Source organism: Camellia sinensis, chromosome 2 (genome assembly GCF_055761805.1).
Source record: "Camellia sinensis isolate YWXY chromosome 2, ASM5576180v1, whole genome shotgun sequence".
In the NCBI taxonomy this organism is placed as follows: domain Eukaryota; kingdom Viridiplantae; phylum Streptophyta; class Magnoliopsida; order Ericales; family Theaceae; genus Camellia; species Camellia sinensis.
The window spans coordinates 71,868,705-71,890,813 of NC_138962.1; the positions used below are offsets into that span (position 1 = coordinate 71,868,705).

At 34.1% G+C, this 22,109-nt stretch overlaps 1 protein-coding gene across 3 annotated transcripts; it reads left to right on the forward strand.

Moving 5' to 3' along the window:
• Positions 1-10,192: 10,192 nt before the first annotated feature.
• Positions 10,193-17,986, forward strand: LOC114310674 (RNA polymerase II subunit B1 CTD phosphatase RPAP2-like protein). 3 transcript variants are annotated; one of them, XM_028256745.2, is made up of 7 exons: positions 10,193-10,482; positions 10,716-11,344; positions 11,541-12,203; positions 12,332-12,525; positions 12,653-12,916; positions 14,127-14,285; positions 17,520-17,986. In XM_028256745.2, exons 2-7 carry the CDS (start codon positions 10,756-10,758, stop codon positions 17,622-17,624), a joined length of 1,974 nt encoding a protein of 657 aa, XP_028112546.2. In that variant the 5' UTR covers positions 10,193-10,482; positions 10,716-10,755; the 3' UTR covers positions 17,625-17,986. The 3 variants fall into 3 exon arrangements, 2 of the variants coding, with proteins under 2 accessions (XP_028112546.2, XP_028112547.2); XM_028256746.2 differs by having other exon boundaries at positions 10,291-10,482; positions 10,743-11,344; XR_014361098.1 differs by having other exon boundaries at positions 10,300-10,482; positions 10,743-11,344; positions 14,127-14,707; positions 17,520-17,829.
• The last annotated feature ends 4,123 nt before the right edge of the window (positions 17,987-22,109 follow it).

Consider the following 22,109-nt stretch of genomic DNA (forward strand, 5'->3'; position numbering starts at 1 on the left):
AGCAAACTCTTTGCACAAATTTTCATTAGTAGCACCAAAAATGATATCATCAACATAAATTTGAACGATTAGCATATCTTCCTTTTTGATTTTTATAAAAAGTGTTGTATCAATTTTTCCTCTATAAAAACCTTTGTCAAGTAGAAAATTACTCAATCTTTCATACCATGCTCTAGGAGCTTGTTTCAAGCCATATAAGGCTTTTGAAAGTTTGAAAACATGATCCGGGTATTTATGATTTTCAAAACCGGGAGGTTGTTCAACATAGACTTCCTCCGAAATGTACCCATTTAAAAAAGCACTTTTAACATCCATTTGATATAATTTAAAATCTTTAAAACACGCAAAAGCAAGTAACATTCTAATAGCTTCAAGTCTGGCAACTGGTGCAAAAGTTTCATCAAAATCAATTCCTTCTTCTTGATTATAGTCTTGAGCTACTAATCTAGCTTTATTTCTAGTAACAACTCCAGATTCGTCCATTTTATTTCGAAAAACCCATTTTGTACCAATAACGGGATGATCCTTAGGTCGAGGGATCAAAAACCAAACTTCATTTCTTTCAAATTGATTTAATTCTTCTTGCATTGCTAAAATCCAGTTTTTATCATTTTCAGCTTCTAAAAATGATTTTGGTTCAATTTGTGAAACAAATGCCAAGTTACCACAAATATTTCTAACAGAGGAACGGGTTTTTATACCTTCCGCCGCATCACCTATGATGAGGTCTTTGGGGTGGCCATGAGCATACTTCCATTCTTTTGGTAGATTTGAGTCATTTTCTGGAAGAGCATATATTTCTTGAAGTTTCTCCATTGTCATTTCTTCGTCATGTTCGCGTAATGGATTTTCTTCATTTTCCTTTTTATAAATGCTCTCCATGCTTGGTTGATTTTCTACAATATCATTACTTAAAAGATTCTTGGAAATAATATCGTTAGATTCATCAAAAACAACATGCACAGATTCTTCAACAAGTAGAGTTCTTTTATTAAATACTCTATAAGCTTTACTAGACATAGAATAACCAAGAAATATAGCTTCATCTGATTTAGCATCAAATTTTCCTAAATTATCTTTATTGTTATTTAATACAAAGCATTTACAACCAAAAGCACGCAAGTGACTAATATTAGGTTTTCTACCTTTCCAAAGTTCGTAAGGAGTTTTCTTAAGAATAGGTCTAATCATGGCACGGTTTATAACATAGCATGCAGTGTTTACAGCTTCCGCCCAAAAATATTTAGGCAAATTATTTTCACAAAGCATAGTACGAGCCATTTCTTCAAGAGTTCTATTTTTTCTTTCAACCACACCGTTTTGTTGAGGAGTCCTAGGGGCTGAGAAATTATGATCTATTCCTAAGTCATCACAAAACTTAATAAAATCATCATTTTCAAATTCTCTACCATGGTCACTTCTAATACTACAAATATTAAGATTTTTCTCATTTTGAATTCTTTTACAAAGTTTTGAGAAATTATAAAAAGCTTCATTTTTGTGTGCTAAAAATAATACCCATGTATATCTAGTGTAATCATCAACACAAACAAGGGCATAAGATTTTCCTCCTAAACTTAATGTTCTAGATGGTCCGAATAGATCAATATGCAAGAGTTGAAGCGGTCTAGTAGTTGAAACGATATTTTTGGATTTAAAAGAAATTCTAGTTTGTTTTCCAAATTGACATGCATCACAAAGTTTATCTTTTTCAAAAACAATTTTTGGTAAACCTATGACTAACTTATTTTTTGAAAGCTTGAAAATTAAATCAAAATGAGCATGTCCTAATCTTCTATGCCAAAGCCAACCATTATCATTTATAGCAGATAAACATTTAATGTTAAAATGAGAAGATAAATCATGTAAATCAAACACATATATATTCTCATGTCTATAACCTACAAATAAAGTTTTGTTTTCTAAGGTATTTTCAATAGTGCAATGAGTTTTCTCAAAAATAACTCTATAACCTTTATCACATAATTGACTAATACTAAGCAAGTTATGTTTTAAACCTTCAACAAATAAAACATTTTCAATAATAGGAGAGGGATTTTTACCAATACTTCCTACACCAATAATTTTACCCTTGCTATTGTCGCCAAAAGTCACATATCTGCCATCCTTTGGTTGGAGTGTGGCGAACATAACTTTATTTCCAGTCATGTGTCTCGAACATGCACTGTCGAGATACCATCTATCGTTACTGGATTTTGTCTTGAAACATACCTACAAAAATTTGATTTCTCTATTGGTACCCATTTTTTCTTGGGTCCATAAAAGTTAGAATTTGATACCCTTGAGATATCCTTAGGAACCCACATCTTTTTTATTTTAGCAAAAGGATTTCTTTTAATAGGACATGAAGGTGAAATATGACCTTTTGTTCCACAAAAATGACATGTGAGATGAGAGTGATTAGAAGATGCATATACAAAACCATTTTTGGCAGTTTTTACTTTTGAAAAAGGTTTATATCCAATTCCGGCTCTACCAAAAGTACGGTTTTGATTTTTAAGAATTTTATCTAAAGTCTCTCTACCTTGAGTGAACTTTGAAAGAGTAGTTTTCAAGTCTTCAATATTTTCTTTTAAAATAATTTGCTCATTTTTTAAAGACTCGTTTTCTTTTTGCAATACAACTAAATGTTTTTCAGAAATTGAAGACTCTTTTTGAGTTAAAATCTCATTTTCCTTTTTCATTTTCATGGCTTCATTTTCTAAAACATTTATCTTGGAAGTTAATGATTCATTTTCTTTTGATAAACTTGAAATTACTTTCTTTTGACAATTATTTTTCAAACTAAGTTTCTTAAATTCTGCATGTAATTCATCAAAAGCTAATTGTAATTCATCAAATGTAAAGGATTCGTCATTTACCTCATTTTCATTTCCAAGTGCCATTAAACATAGGTTAGCAACCTCGTTTTTGCAAACTTTGGTTTCTGTGTCGCTTTCATCACTATCTTCTCCCCATGCTGCAATCATAGCTTTCTTTTTGTCCTTCTTGAATTTTTTCTTAAGTTCTGGACATTCTAATTTGTAGTGTCCAGGTTTGTTGCATTCATAGCAGGTTACTTCAGATTTTTTGTGATTTTCTCCTCTTTGAAAATCCCTGTTGTTGAAGTCTTTTCTGAAAAAATTTCGTACACCTTGTTTCTTTCTCACAAACCTTTGGAACTTTCTAGTGATGAATGCCATTTCCTCATCCTCATCTGAATCATCTTCCTTATCCTCTTGATGTTTCGAGGTGGATTTGAAAGCTATTCCTTTCTTCTTGTTGTTGTCCTCCTTTTCCTTTCCTTCTTGTATTATGAGCTCATGAGTTAAGAGAGATCCCATTAACTCATCTAGACTTAGCTTTGATAAATCCTTGGCTTCGGTAATGGCAATGACTTTTGTCTCCCAACTTTTTGGCAATGACCTAAGCACTTTTCTTACAATTTCAGCATTAGTATATATTTTGCCAAGAGAAGTTAAACCATTAATAATATCAGTAAAACGAGTAAACATTTGAGGAATAGTTTCATCAGGCTTCATTTTAAAAAGTTCATAATTATGGACTAGCAAACTGACTCTAGATTCTTTAACTTGTTCGGTTCCCTCATGAGTCACTATAAGCTTGTCCCAAATTTCTTTAGCGGTTTTACATGTGGAAATTCTATTGAACTCGTTGGCATCTAAAGCACAGTACAACATGTTTGTAGCTTTGACATTAATTTGGGCCATTCTAGTATCTGATTCATCCCACTCATCTTCAGGTTTTGGTACCCTAAGTCCATCTATAGTTTTGGTAGGAATTTTTGGACCATTACAAATAATTTTCCAACATTCATAATCATTAGATTGAATATGTATGGTCATCCTAGTTTTCCAATAGCTAAAATTTGTGCCGCTAAATAGAGGTGGCCTATTAGATGCTTGTCCCTCGGGTAAGGAATAACTAGGGGTTGCCATGATCTACTCTGAGACGGTTAAGTCACAAAAACTAGAGTCTAGGCTCTGATACCAATTGTTATCCCAGATAGGCAACCCAAGAGGGGGGTGAATTGGGTTATTAAAAATTTCACAATATTAAAAATAACACAATATTCAGAATTTTAATAAATAAAAAAAAACAGAATAATAATTATCAATATAAAAGTAGAAGAGATAGAGAGAGAAAATCAAACACTGCGATTTATAGTGGTTCGGCACTCCAGGCCTACGTCCACTCCCCAAGGAACCTCCTTGAGAATTTCTTTACTATCAATTGAATAAATACACCACCAAGCTTGTGGATTTGGCACAGGACTTACTCTTATCTATTGATCCTCACTCAACAATAAATGCCTTACCCTTACAAAATCTCTCACAAAAATAAGGAATAAGAATAAGTGGTAATTGAACCCACTTTTACAATAATTCTCTCACAAAGAGTAGATATGAAAGTGTAAGAACAAAAGCTAGACTTAGATCTGAAAGTGAAAGAGCAGAATACTCAGAATTTTGGAGCTCACAGAAATATTTTCTCTTCAAGTTCTTGATTTTTTCTCCACATCCAACACCTCTATTTATACACAAAAATATACCCGTTGGACGCTCCTTGCTGACGTCATGGCTTACATAAGCACGCTCCTGACGTCATCGCTTACATAAGCACGCTCCTGATGTCATCGTTTACATAAGCAGGCTCTTGATGTCATTGCTTACATAAGCACACTCCTTAAATTTAAATAGTCAGCAAATGATAAGAATTAAAAAGATAAAAATAAGATTGATTTTTTTCTTCTTGTTTTTTTCAAACATGGAGCCACCGTTTTTGTAGACAATTTAATACAAAGTTCACAACTTTCAAACAAACAAATAATTTTCTCCATCTAGTTTATAATATATATATATATATATATACATATATACATAACTCCATCTTTTTCTTCTTGTTTGATTATAATATAATATGATCAATGTAGTGTAAAAAATTTAATAGCGCACGTGATGTATTCTGCATATAATGTTATATAAGTTCTAATCAAAATTTTGCATACAGAAAAATCTCTATAAATAATATTTATGATGGATCTGAAAATATATGTCCTCTTTAAAATATTGTATATGTTGTAAAGATTTTATACTAAATATTTTACCACTCCATATTAATTTTGTCAAAATAAGACAACCCATAAATATCAAATTTGTCAAAATAATACAACCAATCAATCATTTTTGTCAAAATAATATAATTAATCGATTTGTCAAAAGATGAATAGTAATTAACCCTATTTTTCAAAAAGTGAATAGTAAAGTTTTTGAAAATATTTAAAATAATCATTTTTGTCAAAATAATATAATTAATCGATTTGTCAAAAGATGAATAGTAATTAACCCTATTTTTCAAAAAGTGAATAGTAAAGTTTTTGAAAATATTTAAAATAATATTTAACATATATATTTTAAAAAGATAATATTATTTTATTTAAATAATATTTAACAAATATATATATTTTAAAAAGATAATAATTTGTGTCAAATAATATGTATATTAACTAATATATTTTAGACATCATCAAAATTAAATAATATGATTAACAGGTGGGTTAAGTGAGCCTCTAACGACTCACTATAGATTACAATGTCATCCAAATAAACAACAACAAACCGATCGACATAATCATGGAATACATCATTCATAAGATTATAGAATGTAGCTGGGGCATTAGTTAACCTAAACGGCATTACTAAAAACTCAAAAAACCCATACCTTGTAACACATATAGTCTTTGACTCATCATCTTCAGCCACTCAGACTTGCCAATAGCAAGCACATAAATCCAATTTTGTGAAATAAGTGGCCTTGCATAACCGATTAGGTTTGCCACCAAAAGGACTAGGTATTTGTTCTTTATAGTCTCGTTGTTGAGAGCCTAATAATTAACACACATGCGCAAACTTCCATCTTACTTCTTTTGAAAAAGCACTAGGGCACCGTAGGGAGCCTTGAATGGTTGAACCAATCCAATATCCAATAAGTCCATTAATTGCCTTTGCAATTCCGTGAGTTCCATTGGAGACATTCTGTATGGTGCATTCGCTGGAGACTTGGCACCCAGAACCAACTTTATTTTGTGATTGATGGCACGCTGAGGAGAAAGAAACTTTGATAACTCCGGAGGCATCACATTCTCAAATTCCCTCAACACATTTACCACTTCATCTGACACTTCTACCAATAGATCGAGTTTGATTTCCACCAAGGCAGCAAGATAAGTCTCTAAACCATTGTGCACTTGAATTGCTGAGAGGGTCTTCGTCTTTCACTTTGTGCCTTTGCCTTTGTCTGATTTACTGCAACCAACGACAAAGCAAGGCTCGTCTTTATCTAAAATAAGTATTCCACCCAATTATGGCATCAAAATCACTTTTGCATTCACAAAGAAATCATTCCCTAAGATGACATCGACGATCTGTACTTTGGAAGCCATTTCTTGTATTGATGATCTGTACTTTGCATTCACAAAGAAATCATTCCCTAAGAAACCATCAAGTTAATCCGTCCAGTCCAATCTCCATCTATGATCTGTACTTGGGAAGCCATTCCTTGTACCGATTGAACCACTGAATTTACTGCTTTGATTCGACTAGCACTTTGGGTAACTTGAAATCCGAGGGTTTGTTCAACCTTTTCTGACAAGAAGTTATGCGTGGCACCAATGTCTACCATTGCTGCAATATCAGTACCTCTCAATGTCACCTTGATGTACATTAAACCCCTCATAAGGGCTGTGTTTGTGTGAATTGCATTAAGCAATTGCAAGGGGTTTACCCTAGTCGGCCCTTCAGAATCCGACTCCCCTTTGTTATTTTCTACAACTATAGCGTTAAGTTTCTTACACTTGGGACAATCCTTCGCTCTATGGGGTCCATTACAGATGAAACACCTTTTGTTAGATTTCCCACTATTATTCTGAGAAGAGTCCCCATTTTTTCTTGTACTTGGAACCATCCTTACATTTCTTGAAACCAGACTTCTTCTCTCCAGTCTTTTTTTCCCCTTTTTTCTTGAATTTGCTGGTTTCACACATGGCTTCCTTGCTTAACTTGTGGTTAAACAACCCGTCTGCCACAGCCATAGCAGAAGGAAAATCTTTGAAACTGAGTCTCCGAAAATTGGGCCCAATTCTGCAACCCAGACATAAAGTTAAAAAGTTTATCTTCTTTAGACATGTTCTTGATGTCAAGCATCAATGAATTGAATTCTTTCACATATTTCCTCACTGATCCGGAATGCTTCAACCATTTCAAGGCGTCTCTTGCAAACTAAGATTTGTTGCAATGAAGGAATTGTTCTTTCATTTCCTTCTTAAGAGTCTCCCATGTCAAGATCTCTAGTTGAACATCATCTCCGACACTTGTATGCCACCAAAGTTTAGCATCATCAGCAAGGTACATGCTTGTGATGCTAACTTTCTCCCCTTCTTGCACATGAGCAACCTTAAAGTATTGCTCCATGTCCCACCGAAAATTCTCAAGTTCCTTGGCACTTCGATTACCACCGAAAGCCTTAGGGTCAGGAACTTTGATTTTCGAAAGAGTCTCACCACAATTCGTATGCCCACAGACAGCCCTCTTTACAAGGGTGAGTTCGTCAATAACTTCTTGCAGTTTGTTTTTCCAAGCATCTGAAATGGCAAGCATATCAGTCATTACATCCTTGAACCGATCTGCTGTCGAGGTCTCAAGGGCAAGAAACCAGAAGTCACAGCATCCAATCGATCCATTAGCGATCGATTCTCATCAGTAGGTTCACCCACGAGATTTTCTAACCGCGTCACTTTTTCCTTTAAAGCATCTATGCCAGACACCATTAGAGCACGACCTAGATCTGATACCAATTGTTACAGGTTCAATTTTTATTTTAAATTTTCAGCTTGCAATCGTACGAAGTTACAACACTTAGTCTCAGCCAAACATGCACGAATTACTCACTATGAGTTTTGTAAACAAGCAAGCATGCACAAACACATTACATGAACCATTCCCAACCTTTATTACCATCGGATAACACAAGGATACATGAGTATTCGTACAGATAACATGATCTGTCTAAAACTCTCTATGCCTTAACATTTTATAGGCATTTACAAATCAGTTATGAGCAGTTGACACCCTCAATTGCTAGGGTAAATTCAAATCAACAAAGGTTGCTGCAGAATATAACTACTGGTAAACCACCTGGAACTGTCTTGGACCAGTCCCTTAAGTCTAGCACTCTTTGTCATGGTTTCTTGCAAGCCTAACTGTCAATAACTGCCGTGTTTGTCAGCTTTACATCATGTCAATAGAACTGCTATGAATTGCATATTCATCTCAGCCTTTGAATCCTCATGAGTTTGACCCACGAAATTGTAAGTGTCAAGCCTACTGATCTATCTAACCCAACAAGTCCATGTTGCCAACAGCATTCGGGCTAAGTATAGCCTTATATTTGTCCACATTGAGCATCATTTGTCTTTGAGTCTTATGGCATTGCCATTGCCGCATTGTTACATTGACTTAGGTATGCCTCCCTCATGCCTGACTTGGACGGTTGACGTAGGTGCAAGGTGTCACCGCATGCCAACCTAAGTGTCCAAGTCTTAGGTGCTAACACTAGGGTACTTGAATGGTTTGTTAGCTAGTTATTGCATTTGTCAGCTTAGCTTTAAGGAGAACACCTGTTCAGTTAATCATAAGTTTTTTCGACATAACATGTTACATAATAGAAGAAGGGGGTACAACTGTGCCTTAAGGCACAACAGTTATTGCTGTCCCCTTATGAGAGGTATTTCTGAATATTTTTTGATAATTTGAACCGTTTATATTGTAGGATTCATCAAGAATATTATTCATGTAAAAAATGAAGTTAATCGGATATTTATAACCCTATCATTAGGTCCTAATTGTTTTTAAAATTTTTGGAAAGTTATGTTAACCATTATTTTTTATAGAAACAAATGTGTTTTGGTTATAGGGCTATAGATATCCAATCGACTTGATTTTTTGTGTAGATGATCCGCTCGACGAACCCTACAATATGAATGGTTCAGATCATCAAAAAATACTTGGGACAATCTCCCACAAGGGGCACAACAATACCCCCTTATCATAATACAAATGATATAGACAGAAAATAAACGAATTAAGTTAGTACTGAAGTCATTTTGACATAAATTTTATATGACACGATACGAATATAAACTAATATGATATGACGGCCATTCCTATATATGAGGGGAAAAAATGTTGGGCTTTTCTCTAGTTTAAGATATGGATTGAAGGGTACTGTTTGGGTTCATGTAACCCACCAAGAATCTTGTTTCAATGATCAACCATCTATTTTGTAAGTCTTTTTCGTGTAAATTATCCATAACAAAATTTGAAATTATGCAAATTTAATAATCATAAACCATTTGATTTATTACGTTTGTCTTTCAAAAAATGAACGGCAAGTGTGTGTTTGAAAATAGACTATCATTTTTTTTTATAATAAATGCGATAAATTAAATGCAATATAATTATCGAATCGTCATTTTTTTTTTGTGGAGTGACATATACATAGAGTCTTACAAAATGAACTATTTAAATCATCAAAATAAGAGATGTAGTAGGCCTCACAAGCCCTAATAACACCTTTCTGTGTTAAAAAAAGAAAAAGATAAAATGATACTTTATAATAACTTGTTGGGTAAATTACCCTAACTTCTCTTGAAGTTTGAAAAAAATATAACAAGTTTCAGAATTTTGAGATAATTAGACTGGTCTTCTTTTTAATAAAGTTAAATAGACCAAAATTAATGCAAATAACATGAACACACAAAGATATACAAAGTAAAATATACATTTGAGTGTAAAAAATTTGATAATATTATTTTTTCATTCATGAGACTATTGAATTTTTGATAAAAAAATAAATAAATTAAGTGTTATATGAATTAACATTTTAATTCCGTATTTGGTTAATAAATTTGGATATAAATTTAGATATAAATTTGAAAAGGAAAAAAAAAAGAGGTTTATGAATTTAAGTAACAATTTAAAAAGAAAAAAGAAAATTAAAATAAAAATAGATAAAATGTAGGTGAAATATCACCTACATTTCACAATTTTTTTATTTTTTCCTTTTCAAATATCTATACAAATCTATAAATTAAACACAATCTATGAAAATCGGTGTAATTATACTAAAGTTGGTGTAATTATGCGAAACTTGTTCAAATCTAGGGAGGTGAGTGTAATTTTGACCTTTCTATTTTTCTGGCATGAATGCTCTGCTATATGTATTCCAAGCAATCGCAACATGCGATGTCGGCGGAGACAACTCAGAACAGAGGAGAGTTCACAGAGGCACTCTCTATGTTCCGACTCTCCAATTCGTTCTTATATATAAAGCACCAAGATATACATATATACATAGAGAGAGAGAGAGAATTGTTGATTCTTGGTTTTGAATTCACGATTTTAGGTAAAGATTTTGAATTTTTTTCTTTGTCTTTCATTTCTCTCCTACATCAATCGTTCTAGTTAACCCTAACCCTAGTAGTCTTTTGCCTCACTTAGCTTCATCGTGTCATTGTTTTCAATTTGTATGTAACTTCAGTGTTGTAAATTGTATGAATTCCCTCTGTTTTATTGTTTGATATTCTTTGAATTTATAAATTGTTTGGATTCTCAATGTATTTTATATTGGTTGAGAAGCAAATTCTCAATTCCCTTTGCTTCCAGAAAATCTTATTTGATGGCAAAGACTGAATCAATCCTTGTGAAAGATGCTGTTCACAAGCTGCAACTTTCTCTCCTTGAAGGCATCCAAAATGAAAACCAGCTATTTGCGGCTGGGTCATTGATATCGCGGAGCGATTATCAAGATGTCGTGACCGAGCGGTCAATTGCAAACATGTGTGGTTACCCTCTTTGCACCAACCCTCTGCCCTCCGACCAACCCCGGAAGGGCCGGTACCGCATTTCCTTAAAGGAGCATAAAGTTTATGATCTACATGAAACCTACATGTACTGTTCAACGAGTTGTGTTGTTAATAGCCGAGCATTTGCTGGGAGTTTGCAGGAGGAGAGGTGTTCGGTTTTGGATTCATCGAAACTTGATGAGATTTTGAGGTTGTTTGAGGGATTGAGTTTGGATTCGAAAGTGGATTTGGGTAGGAATGGGGATTTAGGATTATCTGAGTTGAAGATTCAAGAAAAAACGGATGGGAAGGCTGGGGAAATGTCTTTGGAAGAGTGGATTGGACCATCAAATGCCATTGAAGGCTATGTTCCACAGAGCGATCGCAGTGCCAAGCCTTTGCGTTCCAAGAATCGTATAGAAGGTATAAATTGCAAATTGGTGCGCATGTGGTAGTTATTATATTGGTTTTTTTTGTTAAATGTAACTACATTTTTTTTAACTTCATTGCTTTCTAATGGCTTAATATTATTTTCATTCCTTTAAATCTGGGATCCACATTTCAGTTCATCCAAATGCATGTTTTTTGACAACTGAAGTGAGCCAACAATGTATTGCAGGATCTAAACCTAATGGTGCTAGGCCAAATAAGGGAAAGAACTTGATATTTAATGAGATGGACTTCAAGAGTGTTATAATCACTCAAGATGAGTATAACATTTCAAAAATGTCGTCAGGTCCAGTGACAACTGTTTCCAATGCAAAATCTAAAGAATTGAAAGGAAAGGGGAGTCCTGAAAATTTGGAGAATCAGTTCACTATATTGGACATAACTCCTGCTCCAATTCAAATTGATTCTAAAGGCAAGTTAAAAGAAACAAAAGAAGAGGAGAGTAGCGTCAGCGGCATTTCAGAATCTTCTTCATATCCTCCTCAAAATTGTCCCAATATAAATGCCGATGAAGCAAAAGAGGAATTCCATGCTGTAAAAGCAAATCATTTTAGTGCAGCTGTGCCCAAACCTTCTCTTAAATCTGCAGGTGCAAAGAAACTGCATCGCTCTGTGACTTGGGCTGATAAGAGAACTGATGGTGCATACAATAAAAACCTTTGTGAGGTTAGAGAATTGGAAAATGCAGAAGAGTATGCTGATAAATTCAGCTTTCCAGACACAGGAGATGATGTTAATTCAGTTCGATTTGCATCGGCAGAAGCATGTGTTGTTGCACTGAGCCAAGCAGCAGAAGCTGTGGCATCTGGAGAGTCTGATGCTTCTGATGCGGGTGTGTCATTACACACTTTAATGTTTGTAGTGAGCTTTAGTGTCGAAATCTAGTCAGGTTTTTGCCAATGATTTCCATTACTCCTTTATAGTTTTTATTTATTTGTTCTAATTGCATTTCTTATACAGTATCTGAAGCTGGAGTTATTATACTGCCACCTCCCCATGATGCGGATGAAGAGGAATCCCAAGAGGACGGCGATATGCTGGAACCAGAACCAACTCCTTTAAAGTGGCCCCGAAAACCAGGGGCTCCAAATTATAATTTGTTTGATTCTGAGGATTCTTGGTATGATGGTGCACCTGAGGGGTTTACCCTGACTGTAAGTTTATTTTTCCACCAACTTGAACAAAATTTTAAATATATATATTATCTTCAATTTTCAGTTATTCTTCCTTCACTACTCCAGATGCATGTTTGAGTACCATGTCAATTTTGATGTCTTCCAGCTATCACCATTTGCAACAATGTGGATGACACTCTTTGCATGGATATCATCATCTTCTTTGGCTTATATATATGGGCGGGGTGATAGTTTTCATGAAGAGTATTTATCTGTTAATGGAAGAGAGTACCCACGGAAAACTGTATCAACTGATGGTCGGTCTTCTGAAATCAAACAAACTCTTGCTGGCTGTCTTGCTCGTGCTTTGCCAGGACTTGTTGCAGATCTCAGGCTGCCAACACCAATATCTACTCTAGAGCAAGGAATGGTAGTACTTATTCTGAACTTGTAAACTTTTTTTTTTTATTACTGATGTGTAAAATAAAGGGATTTCTGCTTTTTATTCGTATAGTCGGGTTCAATTTGGAGAATATACACGCCATTTTGGGTCTTAGGACTCAAAGTTTTAAGTGACAATCTTACTGTCCACGTTAAGTCTAGTACTTAGGGGACTGTAATTGACTTCTGAAAACTGATGTCTTTTGGCCTTAAACCTGCATAAAATTTTCTTTACTCATGTAAAGCTTTACTGTAGGATGCCTTATAGATTCATTATTGAGAATCATTTGTTACAAAATCCTGAGATTTGTATATGACATTAATTGAAGTGATAATCATTGACATGCTTCAATTTGTCAAGGGCATAATAGCTTTCTTAAGACACTTTGAGATTTTAATCTCGGTTTAAAATTTAAGTTTTTAATGCTTTATATTATAGCCCTAAAATGTGATTTATTGGTTCAGATATGATAACAGATCACTATGTTTTCCATTTCTATTCGAAAGTCTTATTTTTTGTTTTTTTGATTTTGAAATTTTTTTATTTAAAAGGTGAGCCCTCTTGGAGGTGGCGTATTGGGTTTGGACTTTGGCTCATGTGGTTGTCTGCTTGTGTTATTTAACTTTTAGATCAAAAGAAAGAAAAATTTTGTACCATTATACATTGAGTAGTTGTCCCATCCTAGTCACCATTAAGTCTTCTCACTCAAAAAATATAGCTCCCGTTGGAGCTAGTGTGTGGGTTTGGACTTATTTGGCCAAAGCGTGGTGCTATATGTTCTTTACGTTAAGATCAAAAAATTTCACCCATTCTTTTTGCCTGAGTTGGCAGGATATTTTTGTTTGATGTGTTGTTATCTGCATGATGTAAATTTCCAATCTAAGAGGTCAATTCCTTTTCGTGGCTTTACATGAATTCTATCTTTGACTTCATGTATTTAGTTTGAAGTTTAGCATATGTAATTTTGAATGCTACTATTGGCTTCTCTCTCTCTCTCTTGTTTTTTTTTTTTTTGTTTTTTGACTTGATATGGTTTTTTCCATGTTAGTAATAGAATTTGAATAAAATATACTTTCCAAGAAAATTATGATGTTAATATTTATCCAAAAAAAAGAACAAAGAAAAAAAAATTATGATGTTGATGCCATCTGTATTGGCTATGATTGATAAGACTTTCACTAAGGAGTTCTATTTACAGAGGCACTTGCTGGATACGATGTCTTTTATTGATCCACTTCCCCCATTCAGAATGAAGCAGTGGCAAGTGATTGTTCTTTTGTTTTTTGATGCTCTCTCTGTTTCAAGAATTCCAGCACTTACTCCACATATGACAAGTCGCAGGACATTGCTTCACAAGGTGAGGTTACTGCAACATTAAATTTGATTTAATTTTTTGTGAACATATAGTATATACATATGTTCATGCACACCTCCATGGATCTTGGAATTTCATTTGGAAACCTAATGTGGAGCAAGCCAAGTCCTTCATGGAGATAAAGCTTAATTCTGTGATAATGTTTTAGGCACATGTTGACCATTATATTATTGTTGGTGCATTTAGATTGAGAAATGCCTTGTTTCTGGGTTACTTCGGATCTGTTATTATCTTGATTGTGCATTTGGATCACAATGACTGCTGTACTAGCGAGGGTGCTCTTAGAAGTTAGAGACTCACTGTGCCCTAAACTATTTTTTTTTTATAAGTGGTTAATAAAGATTAATGCTTATTCATTGTCTACCAGTTGTTTCAGGACCTTTTAGTTTTACTCTTTGGAAAAGGTAAATATTTGTGCTATGGAGTTATTGTCTTATTTCCTAATCCTGATAATGTTTGTTGGGCTGAATGTTAAAGTCAAGTTCACATGTGTATCTGATATTAGTTCATTTCATGTTATAATAATCCTGATAATGTTTGTTGGGCTGAATGTTAAAGTCAAGTTCACACGTGTATCTGATATTTGTTCATTTCATGTCATAATAATCATAAGTTGCTATATGAATTGGAATACCAGTTGAGTGATTGATGCATTCTCAGGGTTACAACTTGTTACCTTTTCATATTGTTTGGCTTGACAAAAGCTTTAATTAAATGTAACAAATTGACAGATTTATCCTGCAACCATAGTTGTCTCCCACTTCCGTTTATACCATTTATCCACTGTGAAGAAAGGAAGTAATCTCCTGTTGTTTTGCTGTCAAGTTTATATATATATATATATATTGGTAAATTAGAAGTTCATGCAAACCAAAGCAAATCAGGTACAAAAACAACCTGGGGGCATACCCCCTGGCCATCAAGCAAAAGCAAACCAAAAATAATAACAAAGCATAGTGACTATCACTAGGCTTTTCATAGCCCACTGGCAAACAAATATCTACTACAAATGTACCTCACTAGGGGAAAACAAATTACTCAGAATTGCAAGAGACGTTAACTGCAAAAACAGAGAAAACCGTCTCACTCAATGGGATTAAGAATTCTAGTAGAGATATTCCAAGCCAAACAAAGGTGTCAATTACTCGGGTATTCTCCAAGAACTCATTCTAGTCTTAACAGCATTCACAATTTTGAATATGATTTCCTTTGGTCCTATGTTGCTTGAAACGTGATCGTTTTGGTACGTGGAACGGGAACTGGAACGGGAACGGAAACGCAAACGCAAACGTGGCACGTGCTCTAAATTGTGGTGCGATAGGAGTAGGCTAGTATAGTTTACACTATACTTTTAGTCTAGAGAATATTTTTAATAATTAATCATATGGCAACACATTTTTATAAACATTATGACTCATTTTGATGTTGTCATTTTAAAATTTCACTCGGCTTAGATTTTAGTTTGTTATATTTGACATTTTTACTTTGAAGAAAACCAACCTTAAGGTAATATATTGGAACAAACTTTTGGGATCACTTTGGTTCACCAAATTTACCGTTTTGGAATGAAAATGTACCATGTTTCGGAACATGCGTTCCAAAACATAATTTGCGTATCAACATTTTCTGCTAACACTGCTCTGGTCTCAAAGTTTTCTGCTTGAAAAAACTGTCGTCCTTCCTTTCCATCCACCGATGGTAGATTGTGGTAATTAGGGATATCTTGTAAACATTATACAGAAAGGAGTTCTTGTTAGAATCTCTCACTGCCCATTCTATCTCAGCATCCAAGTCGAGAGGCCTTCAATCAACCTGGTTTTGGACCGAGGTGTTCTTCCAAATATAGTTAAAATAGCTGTGCCTATGAGACTCGTCAGCCGGATTACAAAAAACACAACCAGCTTCTCTAACCACACACCACACCCTCTTAATCTCTCTCTGGTAGCCAAGCCAACCTTCCCCAAAAACACATCCATTGGATGAAGGCCCACCTGGGGACACTTTGGCTAAACCAAACTATTTTTTACCATGGAAAATTATTATACCTCTTTCTGATAGCTTGTCAAGCTGATTTTGTAGTATAAACTCTATCAGGATTCGGGGTCCAACTGACTCTATCAGGTATTTTAGCCATAGGCAGCAAGGAATCAGGATTATTTTCCATTATTTCTTGAGTTACCCTGTTCCTTCTTCTAGGCCATTTCCAGGAGCCTTGATGGACAATATCAGCTGCCTTAGCCTCCATTTCTAGTGGCTTCTGTTGTATGAAAGCATTACATACACATGCTTCAGTAAATTTCAACAGGACAGATAAACTATTGAGATAGTTTCGCAGCATCTAATCAAGTGTTAGAAACGTCTATGGTGTCGTGTAGATGTCAAAGTACTATTAAAGTGTGATAAATATCAAAGCTACTGGGAATCATTGAATCTTCTTAAAGTTGTTGGAAACTTGGAGTTTGATTATTTGACAATCAAACTGGATTCTAGACACCCAACAACTACAAAGTAGATTAGCTTAAAGGATCGCTCCAATTCGTCCCTCCCCCCTCCCTGTCCCTCCTGTGACCGATTGCTCGCGAGGCTGAAAACACATAATATAGCCCAAGTGTGTGCCTCGACGCACAAAAATGATTTACGTGCGCTCGGGCAGTCGAAAAGCCAGTGGAGACGCCTTCTCCTCGATCGTGGCTGGCAGCGCATGCCTTCGGGCGTACTTCGGCATCTGCGCGTCACTAATTAGATGACGAGGCATTTGGCTACCTTAATGGAGTCCAGTTACTCACGCTTGGTTGAATTTCTTCACTTTGACATTTAGGTCATGTTTGTTTGGGTGGACATGAGCTTGGGATTGGACTAATAGTCCAATAAAATTACTAATCCAATGTTTGATTAAACAATTGAAGTACGGACTAATTATTTTAAACTTGACTATTAGTTAAGATAGGATACATAATCCAATGGATTTGTACCCCTAGGACTATTAGTCATGGGAATGCTAATCCAGTCCGCCCAAACAAACATGGCCTTAGAGCACTGGGCCAAATGGCGCAAAATTATATCAAATTTAGTGATAGGCATGCAAATGGGACCCAAGTCTTGTGGCTTTTATTTTCCTGGGCCCATAATTAATATTGTATTCTTTCTTTTTGTTTTTCTTGTTCCCGTGATTTTTTTTGTTAACAGAACATTTGGATTTTGTTATGGGGTGCATAGGTCCTGGATGGTGCACAGATATGTGCAGAAGAGTATGAGATAATGAAGGACCTCATGATACCACTGGGCCGAGTTCCTGAATTCTCTACACAGAGCGGTGGTTGATGAAACACAGTAACATCACTGTTATGCAGATGCTTGTCATCGTTATCGTTTGTGGAAATGTAAGTGATATTTGTTAGGAATGGATCTTCCTCGTGTACTAAGTGGTGTAGAAAATCTGTCTCAAACATTGAAATCTTCCGACAGTGAGTTAAACTGATGTATAGGTTCTCAAGAGTTCCACATTGAACTTAATCTGTTTCGGCCATTTTTCCTTTTTGATTTTATTTTAATTTTTTTGTATTTTTAGGTCACATTTTATGACCATGGTTTCCTTTGTTGATCTTTCTCAGATGGCGCAAGGCTGGAAGTCTAGTGTATTGGGCTGTCTTTTTTATTGGAGAAGTTTTATTTTGATGTGATAACATTTTTGCATATGTTTTATAGAAGTGTGTGAAATATAACTATATTTCATTCACATTTCACATATTTTTTTACTTTCTCTTTTTAAATTTCTATCCAAATCCATGATCCTAGCGTTAGTGTCATACATATCTCTCCATGGCCTTCTTGTGCATGCAAAGTCATCAGTGGTTTTTCTTTGATCATAGTTGATATTTTTGGCAGATTTATTTATTTATTTATTTTGTAATTTGTTTTTGGTTGGCTTGTTAAGGTCTTGTTTTTCTTTTGTTAATTGGTATGTTGTTTGTTTTATTTTAATATAACTGTTTTTCATGTGTTAAAAAAAGAAAAAAGTACTGTTATTAATCTCATTTTCCTAATAATGCCTTTTTTAATTTCTTATTTATTTATAGGTCCTTGTTGTATATCATTCATATAAAAAAATTATATTTATTCAATAATTATAACAAATAATTTTATCATATTTGTCATTAAAAATTAGTATATTGTCAAAATTATACTTCTTGTCCATTTCACGCGACTACTATTATTAGATTAATTTGATTATTTTTTTTTATATAAATAGTTTACACATAGGATATTACAAGATAAACAACTCAAATAATTGAAATGAAATTCGAAGCGGGTTTAGCCTGATTCAACTGTTCTAGTCTTATAAGCCATTGGAGAGAAGCCATCCCCTTTTCTAATGCTCAAGGATGTTTCAACATCTTGCCATGGCAGCTATGTTTACCTAAATCAGCCGGAGTCTTGTGGATTGGAGTTCGGACTCATCATTTCTTCATCTGACAATGGACATCGAAGTGTGGAAATTGATAACTTTTAAAAAGGGATGAGTTGTAACTTGTTGATGAATTTGTTTTCAGTTTCATTTGAGACATAATAACCTTTTAAGAATGCAATTGGAGAAGTTCTGGTGCTAAATTTCTGACTGTCAAAGATGAAAAGCTTTATAAAACTCCAATGAAAACCTAGCGCGGCGATTAAGTACACACCCACATAGCTAGGGGAACAAATTCTCAAGAAAATGAATCAATTTTTCTCTTTTGAATTGGCTGAGTTTGACATAATGTCTTTGAATCATGTGTTTGAAGGATGAATTTTCGGAACCAAATGAAGCCCTAATTCACTGAAAAGGAACCTTACTGCCAAATGGCGCAAAATAGTTATGGAAAGACGGGTCTATAAATCAACACAATTGTCAACATGGTTATGTTAATTCTTAAATCATTTCAAAATGGTTCACAAAATAGTGTAAGTTCAGAAGTCAAATATGTCAAACCATGAAATTAAAATGATGTGAACAAACCCAAAGAATGAAAAGGAAGGGAAAAAAAAAAAAAGTAAATAAAAATTATGTAAGAGAATCAACAAATATTGTTATGAATAGTAAAACAAACTAGGTATCCTCCTCCATAACAAGATAAAACTATATACATTTGTTGGAACTGTCCTTTTGTAGAGGCATTTTTCATAAAACATCGTGTATAAGGCCGTTGCCATAGCTCAACAATGCTTTTAAAGAGCCGGGATATATTTTTTGACAATGTTCAAGAAACGCGGTCTTAAAGTTGCCAGAGTAAACTTCCGGCCACCAAGTTGAGGTCATGTGATATTTGGCAGCAATTTTTTGCAAAAAACATGCTAAATCTTAATAGTCAGCATCAATTAAACTGCATATATTCCTAAAATTTAAATTTAATTTATTATTTTTGACAAAAGTTGTGTTTTACATGAACTCCAATAAGAAAGAAGCAAACAAAGAAAAAAAAATGGCAAACACAAATTTGATAATACAAAGATTTATAAGATAGAAAGAGAACCAAATTACGGTTTTACATTTCTCTTATCTAACCTAACTCTTTAAAAAGAATCACAAGAGTTGAACATGACAAATTCAATGAATAAATCATAGATTTCAAGGGAAATCTCGATCAAATATACATCTACATAAGATAGCATGGTTATGGAGATCAGGCATTAGTGTTAGTTTCAGAATTTTGGCTATCAGAAAGCTCTACTGCTACTGGCTTTACAACAGGAATCAATATTTCGCTAGTTTTCTGTTTCCAGAATCATTTAAAGGTTTAGAATTCCCAATTTAAAAACAAAAAGACAAAACACAAGAAACAAATGGACTAAAAGAAAATAAAACGAGAAACATGAACCATGGCTGTGTTGATGACCAATCAACAATCACACTACAAAAAACTTGAAGTTTGCAACATGGTTAAAGAGAATGGTTAAACAATATCTTGAATAATATCACATCTTTCAAGTACTAAACCTTTGCAATTCCATAGAAAACCAACATGAAAAACTGTGAGTGAAACCAATCTTTACAATTACAGCAAGCTAGCAACTCTTGAGCTTCATCTTGGACTTCAAGAACTTTCTTCTACTCTGTTCTGACCTGTACAAAAGCAAATAGATCAATTTTCAAAATACATGGATTTTTTTGCTAATGGTGACACAAATAAAAAAGCATGATATTTTCAAAAAATAAAAAATCATTATTTATTTTTATTTTTTTATATAGATATTCCCTTTACAAGTTTCTTTATAGTAAAGACTAGAAAACTTCTCTCACAACAAAGACAAATTTTACATCTACCATAACATATAAAACTTAACCCAGCAAGACTTGAAGTATTAAGCTTCAACTACAGAGTTTCAAGATCCCTGTGGCACAATCATACATACAAGTAACAAACATGTCACACAAATGAACCAATTCAACAGCAGGGCCTTCATTAATTCATATACTCCTTCATGCATTTGATTTTATCCCACAGAGAGAGGGTACTAAGTTTTACCAAATTTCATCATATAGTGGAGAAAATGAAGGAAGTTAGCAAATAGTAGAAGCACTGCAACAAACAAGGAAGAGGAATATGTTACAGCAATAAGCAAAACAACAAACAACGAATAGAACACAAGGGTTTAAATGAGGTCAACTAGTGCAATCCGTAAGGGAAGGGAATGGGTGACAAGTCCAGTCTCTGCAATGTTCTTTGCTGGATAGTTGTTCCAGGAAGTTAATGCTGATAAGATATTCAACAATGAAACATAGTCATATTAGAAAAGTTAACAGGAAATGAAATAGAAATTGGCATTCAAATAATAAACATTCTATTGTGTAGTCCAGCCCCTCCACATCCCACATTGGTAGTATTACCAGTGGAATCTTAGACAACTTCACCAGACCAAATAACAGATCATTTATAAGAATTAATAACAAGAACTTACAAAAGGAGACCTATGGACCATAATTAACCCATGTCTAAAAACTATCAAAGCACCCTTGGCTTCCAAAACAAAACAAAAAGAAGGAAAAAAGAAAAGAAAAGAGAAGAGAAGACTGAAAGAACAAATAAACATAAACTCAGAGTCTATTTTCCTTCGGAGCAAAAAGGCTTGTTGATGATTTTGATCCCCATAGCCATTGTTTTAGGCTTCCAAAGTATATTATATTTCTTCAACCATTCCATAAGAACAACATTACCCCTTTAGTTCTGCTTTAGAATGGGGTACTTCATATTATTTTTTGATTGAAAATCTCAAAAATATATAAAATACGAGAAAATGAGATAAAATTACAAAAAAAAGAAAATGGAATAAAACAAAAACAAAATCACATAACTCTTCAGTCTCTAGAAATTAAAAACATAGAAATCCCCTTAAAAGGGAGATGTCATTAGAGCCTAGAAAAAGGACAAATAACAAATCCTATCCTAAATATGTCTTCCTAGATGTGAAAATCATGAAAATAAATGAACATCAAGTCCACTAATGACCAATGGTCTACTTTTTCAAAAGTACTGGTCCAAGCTAAAGTCTCAAGTATGGAAGTGTTTGAACCTCCTTAATATATTAGGAGGAAAAGCCGACCAAGATGAAACAATTGAGAATATTGCAGAAACAAGACACATAAGAAGAAAAAAAGGCTACTGGAGTTCACAAAATTCCATCATATGGAGGAGAGTAAGAAGGAAATGAACGTACGATGACACGGAGTGCAACAATTTTATTGTCACTTGCTCGAAATATTAGTCAGTATCAGATTTTTATTACAGTTAACTAGGCAACCAAATAGAAATATAAGAAGAGTCGAGGTAAATA